The 16,968-nt window shown below is 39.3% G+C and overlaps 4 protein-coding genes across 5 annotated transcripts; 2 read left to right on the top strand and 2 right to left on the bottom strand.

Annotated features, from left to right (window-relative positions):
* Positions 1-152: 152 nt before the first annotated feature.
* Positions 153-4,084, bottom strand: LOC111485103 (probable ran guanine nucleotide release factor). Its single transcript, XM_023131820.1, has 7 exons — positions 3,919-4,084; positions 3,772-3,807; positions 3,538-3,675; positions 2,898-2,984; positions 2,121-2,168; positions 1,961-2,037; positions 153-723 (listed from the first exon to the last, which is right to left on the bottom strand). Exons 1-7 carry the CDS (start codon positions 3,991-3,993, stop codon positions 576-578), a joined length of 609 nt encoding a protein of 202 aa, XP_022987588.1. The 5' UTR covers positions 3,994-4,084; the 3' UTR covers positions 153-575.
* A 444-nt stretch (positions 4,085-4,528) lies between these two features.
* LOC111485096 (sphinganine C4-monooxygenase 2-like) lies at positions 4,529-7,280 on the top strand. Its single transcript, XM_023131806.1, has 2 exons — positions 4,529-5,110; positions 6,527-7,280. The coding sequence occupies exons 1-2, from the start codon at positions 4,889-4,891 to the stop codon at positions 7,064-7,066; spliced, it is 762 nt and encodes a 253-aa protein (XP_022987574.1). The 5' UTR covers positions 4,529-4,888; the 3' UTR covers positions 7,067-7,280.
* A 1,775-nt stretch (positions 7,281-9,055) lies between these two features.
* Positions 9,056-10,509, bottom strand: LOC111485069 (protein PHYTOCHROME KINASE SUBSTRATE 1-like). The gene has a single exon (XM_023131768.1). It carries the CDS (start codon positions 10,433-10,435, stop codon positions 9,194-9,196), a length of 1,242 nt encoding a protein of 413 aa, XP_022987536.1. The 5' UTR covers positions 10,436-10,509; the 3' UTR covers positions 9,056-9,193.
* A 3,157-nt stretch (positions 10,510-13,666) lies between these two features.
* LOC111485075 lies at positions 13,667-16,936 on the top strand. 2 transcript variants are annotated; one of them, XM_023131779.1, is made up of 11 exons: positions 13,673-13,692; positions 13,723-14,065; positions 14,301-14,392; positions 14,484-14,591; positions 14,700-14,782; positions 14,928-15,061; positions 15,358-15,407; positions 15,561-15,653; positions 16,300-16,391; positions 16,571-16,677; positions 16,778-16,936. In XM_023131779.1, the coding sequence occupies exons 2-11, from the start codon at positions 13,814-13,816 to the stop codon at positions 16,817-16,819; spliced, it is 1,053 nt and encodes a 350-aa protein (XP_022987547.1). In that variant the 5' UTR covers positions 13,673-13,692; positions 13,723-13,813; the 3' UTR covers positions 16,820-16,936. The 2 variants fall into 2 exon arrangements, 1 of the variants encoding a protein (XP_022987547.1); XR_002718623.1 differs by lacking the exon at positions 16,778-16,936 and having other exon boundaries at positions 13,667-13,692; positions 15,358-15,421.
* Positions 16,937-16,968: the final 32 nt, after the last annotated feature.

Below are 16,968 nucleotides of genomic sequence, written 5' to 3' on the forward strand. Positions count from 1 at the left end.
GGGGGGGGGGGGGGGGGGGGGGGGGGGGGGGGGGGGGGGGGGGGGGGGGGGGGGGGGGGGGGGGGGGGGGGGGGGGGGGGGGGGGGGGGGGGGGGGGGGGGGGGGGGGGGGGTAGCTGTTCCTTTCGCAATTATTAGAAGATTAGACAATAATTTGATGTAAAACGCCCACCAATAATTTAATTTTCCCCCAGAAAAGGTCACCGCTGCATGTGTGAAAACACATAATATGGCCAGTCAGTCAGTCGTGGTGTGTAATGTTCAAACCTTTTGTTTGCCACGTGATTGACTGGTGCAAAATATGGGGTCCTTATGTCAACAGCTAATGCTTCTTCTATTATGTCCACCTTAAAGGGGGTTGCCGCATCACGCACGGGCTTGCCTACTCACTTCTCTACTATTCACATATCTTCAACTACTTCCCATACAGAAAAAATCAAAACCCCTAAAAACTCTACAAACAATTTCAAACTGAAGAGAGCAGCAGGAACATTACTTATAATCACTCACCTTACTTGGCTACTTTTAACATCCAAATGAAATCAGACTAATGAAGGCCAAGACTTATCTCGTCTTTCAACCGTTTGCACCGAAAACGCTCCAGTCACATACTTTAAAGCTGGATAATGCAAGTTTGAATACCTCAGGCATTGGGATGCACCCAGATTGTGATGCAGGAGTGGCCAAACCAGAGCCAACTGAGCTAGCACTTTCGCTCAAAGGACTGCAGCCACAATTAATTGAAGTTAGAGTTGCAAGTGATTGGTACAAGAAAGATATGCTATCTGCACACTTTTTTTATATTTGGGTTGTGATTTGTGAAGTAAGAGAATGGGCTTTGCTTTAGACGGGGTCAGATATGGAGAGGTAACTAAGCCAAGTTCGCCAACTAAAATGAATGGCTCAGCTTGGGTCCTTGTCACCCTGCAAAATGATTGATACAGTAGACCGTCCTTTTGGGATGCATCTCAATACGCATTTTCTTTAATACTCAGAATTATGTTTTCTTGTACTGGACCTTAACAGTTAAATCTGGCTGACACCTTGGTTGTAAAGAGAACCAATCAACATTGTTAAAGAAGAATGAGTTGCATGCATTATCCTATGATGTAAAGCAAAGGAATTTGAGCTATGATTATAAGCATGTGACAGATAGTAATGTATCAGGTGAGTGTACATCAAGAGTGATGTAAACAGTAAGGATTAGGCATGCATGTAGACCGTATGAAGAGAGCTAGCAATTTCAAAAGACGGATGAACTTGTATATTCGATCATCCTTCTCGCAGACAGGCCAGTGGCAAGAAGGGGAATGATAACCTGTCCCCTACATTAGCATGGTCCCTATCTTATATGTAAGACAGTTGGTAAGCTTGCCTATCATAAGGAGGTCCTGGCACAACTACTGTTCACTCAAGATTTTATGTTTCACAGTTGAGGTTGGCCAAAGGTTCTAATTCTCATCCCTTCCCATTACGAACTCAGTTAAGCGCCTCTATGGGGCTAAACTAAGCCCAACAGAAATTTTGGGCGAGCAACCATTAGTTGATAAAGTTATTGAAGGACAACTACAGAAAGAAGCATGACATGGCAGCTTCCATCTCTTCATTTTGAGGACAAAGTGAAAGTGTGGGCTAGGAGTAGTGCGATGGGATAAGTCTAAGTTCCCATACGCTTCACATACACATGATGGAAAAACATGAGGGCCAAGTCAAGTTTTCTGTATCAGGAGGTTATCTTTCGTAGTGAGGGGAATGTGAGACCTTAAATAAGTTCGTCAAGGGAGTGTGGAGAGGCGATGTTAATAGTTCGTATTATGCATCTAAGTAGACTAGTCATATGGGAGAAAGCCATCACCCTCAGAAGACAGGAATTTCTTTTCCCAACTTAACAAACAGTGTATTATTTCACTTAGAATTCTACCATTTGTTCATTTTCCCTTTATTTGAGAGTAATTACTCACTTTATTAGAATGGGTTCATATGCACAGATTAGAACATCTGTTCCAACCGCTTTAAGACGTAGATTCGCCAAATAAACCTGCATAAAGTAATAAACAGATAAATCCTATAAACCATTGTCAACCACCATAGGACTAGGATAAAGAAGATAAGAAAGGTTACCCTGACAATATTTTGAGCTTCTCTTCCTTGCCGACCCTTTGAAATTGCCTACATGGACAGAAACAAGACCTATTGAAAAGAAAGGGAAGAAAGGGAAATGTGGACTGACAATATTCAACTGATATCCGATGACCATCACAAACAAAATAACACCAAAATATTTGACAAACCTCAGATATCTAACAGGTAGATCTAACCCAACAAATTTAAACCAAAATAAATATGCAAGATAGAATAGAAAAACGAGAATGATTAGTAATGCTGGCATCACCATGAGTATGGCAAGGAAAGAGACAATTTTCTATAGAGATTAGGGTCGACCAAGTGAAACTGTAGTATCGTTGCCATGTGATCCTTTTGTAGAATGTTCAGAGAGGCATGTGATTCATAGTGCGTTACTTTCCACAAGCGAGCTAAAGTGAAAGGAGACTTACAGATTGCAAAGAGGGAGTTTCTTTTGGGGGTCTATTTATTTCCTTAAGAAATCCCTTATTCTGAAGCTTAGTTGATCTTTCAAAGTTGGATGTAAAGACAAAATGACAAACCACACTATAGATTAACTGCTATTTTCTTCTTTCCTCTACATCTGTCTTTCATTTTGTTCATGAGATACGTGTCTCAGTTCAACAGTTAAAAATATAGTGATCCACACAACTCATATGCAAGCAGAAGAAACTAACTTGGAAGTAGATAATGACGTGAAGAATGTGTTTTGAAGCAGAAATATTCAACCAGTCATGTAATTGATATACCACCACACACAGCAGCAACACATACCATTTGGCCAACGGCAGTTGTAACTACAGAAGGTATATTTGCATAACACAGTCCAGGTGCCTCGATCACTCCCGATTGCTCAATCACCTGAAGAAATATTGCAAGATAAGTAAAAACAGACGATATGATTCCATGAAATTACATAACATCAAGAGCCCAAGCTCAGAGTATCATTAGATATGTATTTATAGATTGAAACTAATTGAATTCACAAGAGCGTCAAAGAAATTTTCCAGTGGGGCAGAAGGCAAAACTACTAATAAAACACGACTCTGCTTTTGAGTTAACCCATAACATCAGATAGCATTTAATATGGCACCCATCTCTTGAAATTAAACTTAAAAGATAGAACAAGGACCATTTCCTACAACAAGAAAGATAGCAGCTTCTTTGTGTTGAGTGAAACCGATATTCCCATCAAACTGTCTTACATTACCAGATAATTAACTGCATCAAACATCTCCGATCGCCCCTATTAAATAACACACACATTCTCTAACTAAATACTTAACAGCCAAAACAAGCGAACCCGTCTCACATTGTTGTTTAATAGTTACTACTTGAATGTTAAACTGACAATAGACAAAGCAAGAAATAAGCAAGAGAAATGGAAAACATAATAAACTAAAAGTAAAATTACCACGCTTCCTTCTGCATCCTGCTCAGTGGCAAGGTCTTGAAGGAACCAAACAGCACTTCCATTGTCTTCAACATCGTGCTTAAAATCTAGAAGCTCAAATATCAAGCTTTCATCCCGAGATGGATCCACGAACACTTCCTTTGAACCCACCACAAACATATTAAAAAAATGGGAAAAAACTACAGTAAATTTCGCGAACTCTGGCTTTTAAAATGAAATCAAATGCCTACCAACCTGATGATCGGGGACTTGTCGGATGTTGCTCACGTCCTAGAGTTGCAACAATCACGAGTTAAACACATAAATTTCATCAATCAAATAAAGAAAAATAGTGATACACCGAAAGGGAAAGAGACAAAATCGCAATTGAACAAGACAAACCTGGAACCTAAGAGGGAATGTGCTAACTATAGCGCCCCCGAATAGAGCACGCTCTGAAGAGAAATCTTCCGCCATTTTAATCAAAACCCAAAATTCCCCCACATTCAAAATGATCGGAAGCTGGAAACTTCACAGTAGCTGTGGAAGTTTCGCGAGGCCGCGGCGGGTTTATATAGGAGACCCCAACTTTGGTGCGTAGATTCAACGCATACCTCGGCATACACCACGTTTGCTTCGAATTCACGCTTCAAACCAAACCGGTAAAACCCCGGTCTGAACGGTCGGTTTATGAAAGCCGAAACGAGTGAACCGTCAGCCAGTTTGGTTTAGGGATATTAAACTCATTTTCTAAAAAAAATTAATTGTCTTCCCTATAATTAATGGTATAAAATTCATAGTTATTTTCTTATAACGGATAAATCGAGGTAGTTATTTTCGTGTAATATATCAACTTACGAAGCATTCAATCACAGCCCTACATCGAGACGGATCTCGTTTTGAGCCTTTCACTGATTGCCACGTGGATTGCCTCCCAATCGAAACTTTTCTCCTCCACGTCCCACGACGACATTTTCATCGTTGGAAAGGGAATAATTATAAGGGGGAAAAAAACGACGTAGTTTGGTTCTTCTTGATCTCCACCTTCTCTCTTCCATGATTCGTGTACTACTTTCACAGGTTTTTCTTTGTTTTTTCTGCAAGCCCTAGCTCGAATCCTTTTCATTTTCCCTTTCCTTCGTTGATTTGGGTGTTGTTTCATATACTTTCCTTCTTGTAGAGAGGCCAGTGTGGGAAGGTCGTCCCTTACTCTCCTTTCCCTTCATAGGAATTGGATTTGGGATTCCCTTCCTGCACTTTCTCAACCAGCAGGAGAATTGTTCGGGAGCTGTAAGTTGGGATTTTGGTTCCTAATGCAATTCTGGCTGCTTTTTGGGTTTAGTATTTGATCGGTTTTAGGTACTTTTCCAAGATGGGTATTGTAATCTCTGATCAAATTTTGGGCACTTTTGTACCAATTTTGGTTTATTGGCTATATTCTGGGATTTATGTTCTTCTTGGCTCATTTGACAACTACCGTTTGCACTCCAAGAAAGATGAGCAGGAGAAGAACTTAGTGTCCAAAAGCACTGTGCTTAGAGGCGTTTTCTTTCAACAGACTATTCAGGCAATCGTTGCGATCCTCTTGTTTAAGGTATGCATTGCATAATGTCAATTCAAGTTCATTAAATTTCGATATGTATGTGATTTTCATCATAATTGTAACTTTCAAATTAGCCCGGTATAGAGTCGGGACAAATTTATAGGGCATTATTAGTTGAAAGAGGTGGCACTGGGTCATATGGAAAGTTGAACCACCACTTGATACGAAAGTCTTCACCTTCTAGCTGTGCTATATCTTGTTACGCCCCCCCCCCCCGTCCCCCACTTGCTTGTAGTTCATATGGATTTGTAGACACTAGATATCGATACATTAAGACTGGATTATTCTTGTTCTTATTATTTTGAGAAGTAATGCACAAGTGATTTCGCACTGCGAAATTCACTACTGGTCTGTGACTTTATTAGTTCTTGCTCCATTTTACGAGCTATATTACCGACATCATTTGCGTACTCTTCCTAGTCTGGCAGACCAAGATTCATCGATGTATCATCGTCTGAAAAATCGTCCATGATTCTTGGACTACTTTACTTTCTGAGTTTTCATCTCCCCTCCAAAAAAGGAGAAACTATTTAGGAAACTTTTTTGTATTTTTTCTGTGGCATGACATCTCGAACCAAACTCAATCCTTGGGCTGTCTCATGTATGGATGTCACCGAATTTACTACTTCCGACGAGTGGTTGATGGTGCGTAAGTTTTGATCTTTTCCCCCTTACGTCTCGGGCTTTAGGTGGTTAAGGCAAAGGAAGGAAGCCCACTGAAAGTAGATGAAATAACTTTAAAATTGTCCTGTGTAGATAGATATCATTTTAGAAAAGATACCGCTTGCTGTGCTCCAATTCTATCCCTCCATATTTAGAGCATTGTTTTATTGGGTCTGCAGTTCTTGAATATTCGTTTTTTAATTGTAGCATTCTGGCTCACATTTCTTAAATACATGTTTCTCTCTGATATAACCTATCAGAACACCATCAAATTAACTTACTCTACGGTCTGCTTCAGTGTATGATTTCTTTCACATCAATTGGTTTTCTTACTGTTCTGAGTACTGGCTGAAAATATCCTGTAGCCATTAGCCAATATAATTAAGAAACAGAAATTGGTTTTGTGAGGCAGAAACCTACCCATGCTTGAAGTTGAAGGGGTTGAAGAACTTACTTGAATGGTGCCAAAATTGCAATATTATATCAGTTAAGCATTAGTAGTCCATAGATCATGCAATTATTTCTGATCTGCTGGATGTAATCATTTCTCTCTGTATGCTACACAATTACTTGTTCATTCGTTTGCCAATCTGCAGCTAATATAATGAATGTATACTTTATGAACTAAAACTAGCGAGTCATTATGTGGCTAATGTTTGGGCGTCTCTTTTTTGTTGCACCTTTTATTTACTTTGAGCATTGCCCGTTGCTGACGATTGCTTTTGTTCTTAACTTATCATGTAGGTGACTGAAAATGAAGGGGAGGTTGCTACAGGCCCAAAATCTTGGCTAACAATCGTAGTTCAGTTTATTGTTGCAATGCTCGTGTTGGACACTTGGCAATACTTTATTCATAGATACATGCACCAAAACAAGTTCCTATACAAGCACGTCCATTCCCAGCATCATCGGCTGGTTGTACCTTATGCATTTGGAGCTTTATACAATCATCCGTTGGAGGGTCTTCTCCTTGACACAATCGGTGGAGCTTTATCTTTTCTCGTTTCTGGGATGTCACCTCGAGTCGCCATCTTTTTCTTTTCCTTTGCCACCATCAAAACAGTGGATGACCATTGTGGATTATGGCTTCCCGGCAACCTCTTCCATGTGTTCTTTAGAAACAATTCTGCATATCATGATGTCCATCACCAGCTATATGGCAGTAAGTACAACTTCTCACAGCCATTTTTTGTTACGTGGGATAGAATATTTGGCACCTATAGGCCTTACTCATTAGAGAAGAGAGCAGGGGGCGGTTTCGAAGCTCGACTTAAGGAAGATTAGTTGTTCCATAGCTAGCATATGTTAATTATTTACTTCTCTCTCTGTTAGCCAGCCACTACACTACTAAATTTGTATCATACGCATATTCTTGTGGCTTACACTTTAGTTACTACTATTTCCTCGAAGTTTCATAGTGAATCCTGCTGTGATTTTTTCTTCTTCTTTTGATTTGGGTAACCGGTACTTGACTCTTATACAATGCCATTCTGAAGTATATCTTTCATCTGCTAAAGTAGAATCATAGATTGCTCTGTTCTTGTAAAGAAGCAAATCTAGCCCAAACATATTTTGTAGTTGAGGGGCAATTTCATATTCTGAACTTCAGCAGTTGGGTGAAAATTAAGATATTGCAGGCTCATCTATTCTAGTTCACATGCTATGAGTATTAGATACTGTTGTTTGTTCATAAACAAAGGCATCAGGGAATAAGAACTATATGTTCATCGTTCCCAAGGGAGTGTTTGGACCCATCTGATGGGTCTTCCTCAGCTTATAAAAAAAGGAACCAAACCCATAGAAAATAAAGCTGACAGATTATAATAAAAGTATCATTGAAAAACAGATTAATGATTGAAATGAGTTGGATGATCGTGTTCATCATAGACTCGAACAAAATACTTTGACTTAATCATAAATATATATTTATTATGCATTTTATAGCATAAGAATGATAAAATAATATTTTTATTATTGATATTTTGTAAACAATAGAAAATGAGAACAACAAACAAAAAAGAAAATAAAAAACACATTTACGAATGTTAATTTTGTTTCTAAAAGGAAATAAAAATATGGAACATCAAACACCAAACAATCTTTAAAATTTTAAATTTCTTTTAGTTTTATTCACTCAATATTCTTTAGTTAATGCAAAAATTTTAAGACGTTCCATTCATTATTTAATATAAAAGAAATGTATAATAATTGTGTGGAACAATAGGATAAAATAATGACCAAAGTATGTAATGATCGTATAATTCATTTAACTATAATTAGTTAACTTATGTGCATTCGTCCATGATCACGTAATTCATTTAATTACATAATTTATCATAGAAAAAAGAAACCAAATAATTAAATAATTTAAAAAAAAAATACATCAAAGGAGATTTTTTATTGTTCAATAAATTAAGAAAGTTTTAAGGACTCGGGAAAGAAAATTGAAAGCAAAATTTAAAGAGAAAAGGGGTAATGTGAGATTTGACATGGGAGGACTCCCATTCCTTATACGAGTGAAAAATTTCTTACTAGCAAAGAGTTGGACACCGGACGGGGGAATGAAGCATTTCTTATATGAGCGTGTAAACTGGAAACCTCTTCGTATGCATGATGTGCTAGCGAGAATGCTGAGTCACTCGGGGGTGGATTGTGAGATCGGAGAATGAAACATTATTTATATGAGTGTGGAAACTTCTCCCTGGAGGACACATTTTAAAATCGTGAGGAGCAAATATAAAACAGGCCAATGATGATACCCAACGGTGTCAAGCGGACTATATCGATGAGCTTGGGCGGTTACACAACGATACGTAATGGGCCAAAGCGGACAATATCTACTAGCAGTAGGCTTAGACTATTGCAACATAATATAATGGGGGTGAAACATTTAAAAGACTCGAAATTAATTAATTATTGGCAAGATGATAAGATGCCAAAAAAAAAAAACAAATTCATTCAATAAGAAACCAAACCTTAATAATTAAAAATGGCATTTTAGGCATCGGGTAGAGCATTAAATGACACTTGTGGTCACATTTGGTCAGAACCCTAAATTTCTAAAAAAAATCATTTTTTTTAAAAATGAATTATTCTATTAAACATAAATTTTAGATTGTTGAAATAAAAGTATATGATAAAATTTAAAAAGTTTAATCTTGTGAGAAATTATTTATTTTATTTAAAAAATATAAAGCGAGATTATCCAATCAAATTATGCTATTTTTGTTGAATGGATTCCCTTAAACACGCTTCATTATGTACAAAGATTCATATTAAAACAGTAAGAACAATTCTTTCTTATTATCCGATGATGAAATAAATCAACATTGGAGGAATCAAACTAGATAATGTCCTGCTTCTGACATCAATCCAAAGCTTAATTGTTTTTGGAAAGAAAAAAAATAATAATTAAACATACAAAATATTGGAGATTTTGGGTGAATACTGACGAGGAACAGAATTTGCAGCAAGCCTCTGAGCTTCGAACCTCGTAAGTCGTCCAAAGGACTCCCATCTTCGTTGCACTTCCTCCGGAGAACCGTACTTATCTCCGGCCACTCTCACCGCCTTCTCATTCTTGCAACCGATCAGATGATTCGAACGCCGCCTCAGACTCGCTTTCACGTCGTGACTGGTGGTGGAGAGGCGGTGTTCGTCGGAGAAATCGGCGGCGCTGGCGGTGATGACACTCCACTCGATGCTGGCCTCACTTGGTGCATAACAAGTGGTGGGTGTTACACAATCCGTGCAATCAGAGGGTTGTCTTGTGAGAAACGAATTGGGGTTCCCCGTTAACGTCTCAATCTCGAAAAGATCCGAACTTGCATCACTTTCCGCGTCATCGTTGTAGATTAGGCTGCACTTATTTGAATTAGAATTTGAAGAATCCTTCACTTTTGGAACGATGTCGTTCCATGTCATCGTCGAAAGCCTCTTCTCCAAGTGGTTCACATTCAGAGAGTCCACATTGGGTAGAGAAGATTCAAACACCTCAATTGGCTTTTGCCCTTGTTGTTCTTCGACTTGAATTTGCATTTTCAGGGCCGAGGCAGAGTTTTTGGGCATCAGATCAGCTGGAACAGAGCTTTCAAACGTGAAATTTGAACCTGCATTGGTTGTTTGTCTCCGTTTGGGGTTTGATTTGGATTTGGTTAAGTTCTTGTCGCAGCAATAGCATCTATAGAGAAACCCCTTCGCCAATTGTGAGGATTTGCTCTTCTTTGTCGCCTTAGACGACATGGAATCAGTGTTTACAGTACTACTCTGCAACAGTGCCTTTTGGCTATTCCAACTGGATTGAGAACGAACACTTGGACTTCCAGATCGAGTAGTAGTAGTACTAGAAGTACTAGTTCTTGGCTTCTTGGAGCGAAGAATCCTTTTCTGGGGCTTCTTGGGAGGGAATTTGAGGGGCTTTTGAGTATCATCAAATGCACCCGCAATGAAATATTTCTCAGCCCCAAAAACTTCAATATCTCCATCCTCGTCTTCCTGAGTTGTAACAGAATTAGAGCGATCTCGAGTTGATTCAGCAAGCTTACGCACAAATTCTTTCTCTGCATGGTTCAAGTAAGAAGAGAAAGAGGCTTCACGAAGGTGCAAGAGGTTTGTATCGCAAACAGGCGGCGGCAAGCTCACCCTTCTTCCCATGTTAATGAAGAAATGAGTGCGCGCGGCGGGGCTGGCTGTTGTTTGAGAATGATTGAAACAGAACAAGAGGTGCATAAGAAGTATACGTGGTGGGTGTTATATATATATATATATATATATATATATTAGATAGATAGATAGATATTTGCATTTGCATTTGCATTTGCATGTGTTGAGTGAGAGAAAAAGGAATGTGGGTTTGATTTGGGTTCCACTAATTCACCAGAAACTGACAAATTCCTAATTTCATATCATAATAACAGCTTGGTTTTGTGGTCGGCAGGGGCGTGGAGTGCATTAATGGCGTGGCAGAACACCAGGAGTTGAGTCCAGTCGGGCGCACAAATAATAGTGAAGACTTGGACAGCTCCCGGATCCCACGTAAACTTGCTTTCTTTACGAATACAAGTGAAGAGAAGGGGACAGAGCAGACATCGTATGTACTATCACTTCAGCTGATGGACTGCTTTGTCTTTCCTGCTTTTACTAAGATCTCCGCCCACCCAGTTTTCTTCTGTTAAGTTTCGACACTCTATGCAGTTTTAAACCACATTCCAAATAAGGCTCCAAATCCTACACGTAAATGCATTTCTGTGAAGCTCTTTCTAAATCCCCATCTCCATCAATCCTCCATCTGTCCCTGGTTTGCCAGCTTTTTGTATTTTCACTTGATATAACAAAATTCATTGTGATACTATGTAAGCAAAAATAAATAAATAAACGGAATGACCCAATACGTAATGGATAAAAACGGACAATATCTCCTAATAGTAAATTTGAACCGTTACAAAGGTTATCTGTGTCTGCCAGCGAAAATATTTGCTAAATTATGGATGAAGTTGGATGGATGGGACGTGTATGTATTGGGTGAATGAGGGTCCACTCCCTAGAACACAGTGGAGACATTGAAGTTGAAGTCTGTGGGCGGCAGTTGATATTATGGAAAGGCGACCAGCTGGGTTTGAACGAAGCTTCTGGGCTGAAAACATCTCAAAACAGTTGATTTTAGGCCAAATCATAGAGAGGAGAGGACTAATTTGTCCCATTGCTCTCAAAACTTGAAAGATTCTGCAGGAACAAACAATGAAAAGAAAGGTGGTTCTTTTGCGTCGTTGGTTTGTCAATTTGATGTTGCCCATCGTCTTCACTATTATTCCCCTCAAGTTTTGAGGGTTGTTTGTGAGGTATATGATTAGAAAATAATGAAGTATGAAACAAAAATGGTGTCTCGTCGTTGAGTTGGACCAATGCCTGGATGTCTCACTTTTGTTGGTTGACGCAATTTGAGCACTTTTGGACGTAGCTTTCTTGCAAAAGGCATCGGATTTAACGTAACTGGAGGTTCCTGGGGTTGATATTTCTTTATATACATGGGAACAATCGAAGAAAGGATTGATGTATGTGTCCTGTTTAATCCACTTCACACTTTCGTACTTCTAATTATTCGGTTTTAATTCAGCTAAACGTTAAACATATTTTGGAGATTGATGAATGTGTGTTGTGTGTCAATAGCTTGATGAAAAATAGTGCACTCGACAATGCCTTGTTAAAGCCACGATGCAGGTGGGCGGTGATGCTGGTTTGTTTTTAGGCCTCGACTGTGAGAAGTTGATATTAAGTTATGTGATCAATCCATAGAGGAGAGTTGTTCCATCTAACCGGTTAGGAGTATGAGCAAGGTAGGGCCTCATTCACCTGTCACTTTTAAGTTTGAGACTGCTACTACTTGCTTCTTTAATTGTATTATGACATATCTCTTAGTTCTTACTCAGACTTGATGGTTTTCACATGCATGCTGTCATTTGCTTGCTGCTTGGTGTCGCGACTTTACTATAAGAAGAGTAGGTTGTAACTCTCACGTTGCGACAAGTGAAGTAGTGATCCTTAAGTGGTGCCCATCCGGCTACACGAGGGCCTAGACAAATGTCATGATACGATTGAGGAGAATGATGCATCATCCAACATACCATATAATGTGTGCATTGAAGAGGAGACGAGACACAAGAAAGATAAGGGCAATGAGTAGACAAGAGTATCAAAGATAGGCTTATTGAAGGGTGAGTAGGACCCTTGGGCCTTAACCTCAAAAGTAGGAGTTTCAGAAGAAATTTGGGCAATTGGACACCTGATGAATGCTCCAAGACACCGTATGTTCATTCGCCAAAATCATGTCTACACCTGCCAGTTTGAAAATGCCTAAAAATGTACTATAGGGGAGGTATAATGTTAGCTCTCCACCACCCTTGAGCCCTGTGGTCTAAGCGGGGGCATATGCATGCGAGGGCGAGCTTTTAGAGACGAGTGTCTCGAACGACTTTTTTTGAAATGGAGTTGTCAAGGACAGTATCGGGCGGCACGAGTGCGTCAATATTGCGTCCCTGCTCACATGTCGGAAGTTGGATTTTGCACCTGCTATCTGAAACGGTATCCGTAAATAACATTGTATGGACACGGGAGGTCCAATATCTCGATAGAACCTGGATGAATGGATGTTCGGGATGTCTTGATGTTATGAATGACACATGAGTCTGTGTTGATTGGGATCAAGATGACAAGATGTGATATTGCATTGAGAGACCTAAATCCCAAGTAGAGACAAGGTCGAGCAAAATGACTTAGCCTAGTGTAGAAGCAAGTCGGTTGTGTGATCGAACATGTACGCGCAGGCGGCGTGTGGTCGTACAAGCTTGGATTCCTCACCAGCAACGTTCGGTTGACGAAGACAAATCTTGTCGAAAAATAAAATATGGGGCTTCAGTTCTCCTTAAGCTGATCATGAGTACGATGCCGTACGATTGAAAAAGTATGACCGTGACACTTGGCGTGCCTCAATGTATCTTCTAGTAAAATTAGCTAGCAGACTCGGATGTTATTCCTATATATACACTTAATCGTGGTCAAAGACATTCTATAATTTGAAGAAGATGGACATCCCACAAACATATAACATATAAGATTGATTTGTTTAGATTGTTTGGTTGGTGTTTTTACAACTACGTTAGCCAACTAAAAATGTTGACCGTCCAAATATTGTGGAGATGATTTATAAAAATAAAATGAAATCTTATTTGAATCCTGAAGTGGTAGAGGATTAAAGGATGAACCGTGTTGGTTTGGGCCAACGCTAAATGGTTTGAAAAAGAAACCGGGTGCCAATTGAATGGGTTTGGTTCGGTTCACTGGGTCGACCGTCGACTAGCATTCCGGACTTCAACTTACTGCACATTTTCTCGTCGTGAGTGTTGGACGTCTTGAAGTGTCTGCCTTTTTTTTTTCCTCCTATCATTTTGCAAATTCGTTGCATTATCCTCTTTGGTAAGAGCGAAAATTTCGAACCCAAGCTCCAGTTCACGGATTTCGTAAAGAATTTGATTAGAAATGAAGATTTCCTGTTCGACCACCTTCACAACTATACCTGAATCTTCAATCTATTGTCTTTCTAATCCATGGAAGCCATCGTCTTCTCTGAAATCCACGGGCAAACGAACTTCTAAGATTCTACTCGTTGGCTCCCGTAATTTGTCCCTGCGATTGTCTCCGCGACGTTCGAATTCCCTGTCCCCAAATCGGTTTCGTTCTCTTTGCTGCTTCAATGCTAAAGATGAATCCGGCGGCGATTTTCAACAGAAGGTACTTTCCTCATCGTCTAATTCGCCATTAATATTCGTCATACTTGCTGTTGAATTTCGTGAAAGGTACGAAATAGCAGGAAACTGAAGTACATATGCTGGATTGCTGAAAGAAAAGTTAATGTTGTAACTATGTTGAGGCATTTTGTTTAAGAAATTCTCAGCTGTTTGTTTTGTTGTAAAAAGAAAATGGTCTGAGTTGGGTTTATTAAGACGTATGAGAAACATTGTTTTAGGGAAATGAGGGTGGATGGCCTATCTTGAGGCGGTGGGAGGTGCCATGGGGATGGCAAACAGTTTCATTAACTTCACTAGCTTGTGGATTAAGGTGGCTTTTTTTGTAACTATGTTTGCTTTGTCCGAGTGTAATTGCTTCCACTATTTGCAATTAGCGCAGAAGTTAATGTTTTCCCAGACAGTGTTATCGTGACAGGCTTGGTTGAATCTGCTGCCATTCCTTATCTTGGTATTCGCATTGAAGAGCTAGGCTTAGATGAGAAAGCTGAAATACTTCTCCTGAACCAAGGGTATGCCTTGATTTAGAACGAACGTCTAGTTTTTCAAATTCAAACCTGCACATAAATTTTGTGATATCATTCAAATGAGAAGTAGCTATTCGTTGGTTGTTTTGGTAGCATTGCAACTGTGGCAGTGCTTGGGATCATATACAGCATTGCCAACACTTTCCAACCACTTCCTGATGACATTTATCGTTATGGTATTCTCAATTACAAGTTATTGTTGAGTTCTTAATCATTTTTTCCCTAACATATGGAGAAGTATCCATGTTATAAGCAGTCATTTAGTCAGATATTTGGTATCTGGATCAGGATCTAACATTCATGGTGATTTTCTTTCATCAGATATTAGGGACCCCTTGAATCTGCAGAAGGGTTGGCTCTTATGGGCAGGAGTGGGTCTAGTGGGTGCCCTGGCTTCTATTGCAGTGACAGGAGCCGTCTTGTCTTCATTTAATGGCGGGAGTACTCAAAGAGAGGTTAGAAATGATAAGATCCTTTCCATATTTTCCATTGTCCATTTTTAGCTGGAATTGGGGAGTACATAGCTCTACAGCCGTTTGCAGTTTGTGTCTTCTTGATAGCTTTATGTTACAGAGTACTTAAAGTTAGTTGTTGGTTCAATATGAATTTACATCAAGTGATTGAACAAAAAGAACGATGTTTGTGAAGTATGGATGAACTTGGCTTCATTATTTTGAAACTATTATTGTCGGTCCTGGTTCATTGGGATTCTTCAGAACACTCTTAAGCTTTCTTTTTATTTTGGTTTCAGACAGATGCTCTAGTACGCTTGCTCCCACTAGTTGGATCTTCCAGCATCAGGTTGTTGGCGGAAGGTTACTTCGATTTTATATATATTCGAGCTTTCAAAATGTCTCAGTCTTCCTAAGGCTCATCACTTAGGCGTCCAATTTACTACAGACCTGCAGTTAATTTAGAAAGCAAGTGAAACCAGCATATATGTTTTCATTTCAGCACTGCTTGTCTGGTGGGCATCACAGGGGTCCTTGCTCCAGTTCTTGAAGAGACCGTGTTTCGTGGATTTTTTATGGTGTCTCTTACTAAGTGGTATGGTCTCTTAGTATTCTTTGCCCAAGTTTTGTTTATCACTCATTTGCACATGAAACCATGGTGTAATTCCTTAATTAAGTCGAGCTTTTCTTACAACAACCACCATTAAATGGTTTTGATGTACAAAAAAATTTCGACTTGTACAAAAACTCGTGCTGTTTACAGATAAGAAGAGATTTTACAAAGTTTATAAGCCCATTCAACTACAGAAAAGTACAGTGATACTGCTTCTGAGACATGCTTTAAGATATCTTGAAAAAGAACGGCTGGTAACATAGAATTGGGAAATACAAACTTGAGAAAGACATTATAATATAGTTTCATGAAGAGGATGGGACGATGTTGGGTGAGGGTTTGCACTGTCGATCCTAATATGACTTCTGTATTGATTTTACGTATCCGATTTACGAGCTATGAGGAACATGACCGACCAAAGATAAGCGATCGATAAAGAGATGATGTTTTAAATTAAGTTGTTTTGGCCTGAATATGATTAGTTTATATAGTACAAATTCACGAGATTGTGTGAACATCATTGTCTCTGTTCTTTAATTGTGTTAGTACTTTCTTGGATTTAACTTTTAAGATAACCATTTATATATAATGAACTAGTATGTTCATCCTTACTCTCTCCTTCCTCCAGGATTCCCACGCCAGTTGCCGTTCTGATTAGCGCAGCTGTGTTTGCCCTTGCTCATTTCACTCCTGGAGAGTTCCCCCAGCTCTTTGTGCTTGGTAATGTTGATCAGCTGCAAGTTCTCTTGAAACTCTGGTCTTACTTAACTCTTTCTACATGTGACTTGAAATTCCATCTAAAGTTGCTCTGGAGTGATACTTTGTGTTAGGAGCTTTGTCAGTAACAACTAAGCCGAATTTGTTTCGAGTGCATAATATGTAACAAAAAAATCCTGTAGGAACTGCTCTCGGATTTTCTTATGCTCAAACTCACAACCTCTTGACCCCCATCACCATTCATGCTTTGTGGAACTCGGGCGTCATTTTACTTCTAACCTTTCTTACGGTATGACATCAATCTCAGAGTTGAAGTGAAATCTCATGCTTCAAATTCAGACTACGAAGTGTACTGAGCTAACTATTTTCTCCCCTTCCTTTGCATATAGCTCCAAGGTTACAATATCAAGGAGTTGTTGCAGACAACATGACGCAAGGGAGGCTTCTTTTCAAATTCACAATCTGTGCAACCGATCATCGTTTGCATACTGTTGCGTTGCCTTTAATGGGATCAAATCCTCTAATAGAAACACCAAAATAAGTGACCTTTAGAATGATAATTAATGTCTTATCTACTGAG

The sequence above is a fragment of the Cucurbita maxima genome, unplaced genomic scaffold, assembly GCF_002738345.1.
Source record: "Cucurbita maxima cultivar Rimu unplaced genomic scaffold, Cmax_1.0 Cma_Scf00001, whole genome shotgun sequence".
Lineage (NCBI taxonomy): Eukaryota > Viridiplantae > Streptophyta > Magnoliopsida > Cucurbitales > Cucurbitaceae > Cucurbita > Cucurbita maxima.

Bases quoted from the DNA above. Each gene is read 5' to 3' on its own strand.
- LOC111485103 (XM_023131820.1), bottom strand. From the start codon at position 3,993: ATGGCGGAAGATTTCTCTTCAGAGCGTGCTCTATTCGGGGGCGCTATA. The intron at 3,808-3,918 runs GTTTGTCTTGTT...TTGCAACTCTAG, and splicing joins CATTCCCTCTTAGGTTCCAG to GACGTGAGCAACATCCGACA. The intron at 3,676-3,771 runs GTTGGTAGGCAT...GTGGGTTCAAAG, and splicing joins GACAAGTCCCCGATCATCAG to GAAGTGTTCGTGGATCCATC.
- LOC111485069 (XM_023131768.1), bottom strand. From the start codon at position 10,435: ATGGGAAGAAGGGTGAGCTTGCCGCCGCCTGTTTGCGATACAAACCTC.
- LOC111485096 (XM_023131806.1), top strand. From the start codon at position 4,889: ATGGGTATTGTAATCTCTGATCAAATTTTGGGCACTTTTGTACCAATT. The intron at 5,111-6,526 runs GTATGCATTGCA...CTTATCATGTAG, and splicing joins TTGCGATCCTCTTGTTTAAG to GTGACTGAAAATGAAGGGGA.
- LOC111485075 (XM_023131779.1), top strand. From the start codon at position 13,814: ATGAAGATTTCCTGTTCGACCACCTTCACAACTATACCTGAATCTTCA. The intron at 14,066-14,300 runs GTACTTTCCTCA...ACATTGTTTTAG, and splicing joins GCGGCGATTTTCAACAGAAG to GGAAATGAGGGTGGATGGCC. The intron at 15,408-15,560 runs GTTGTTGGCGGA...TTTTCATTTCAG, and splicing joins GTTGGATCTTCCAGCATCAG to CACTGCTTGTCTGGTGGGCA.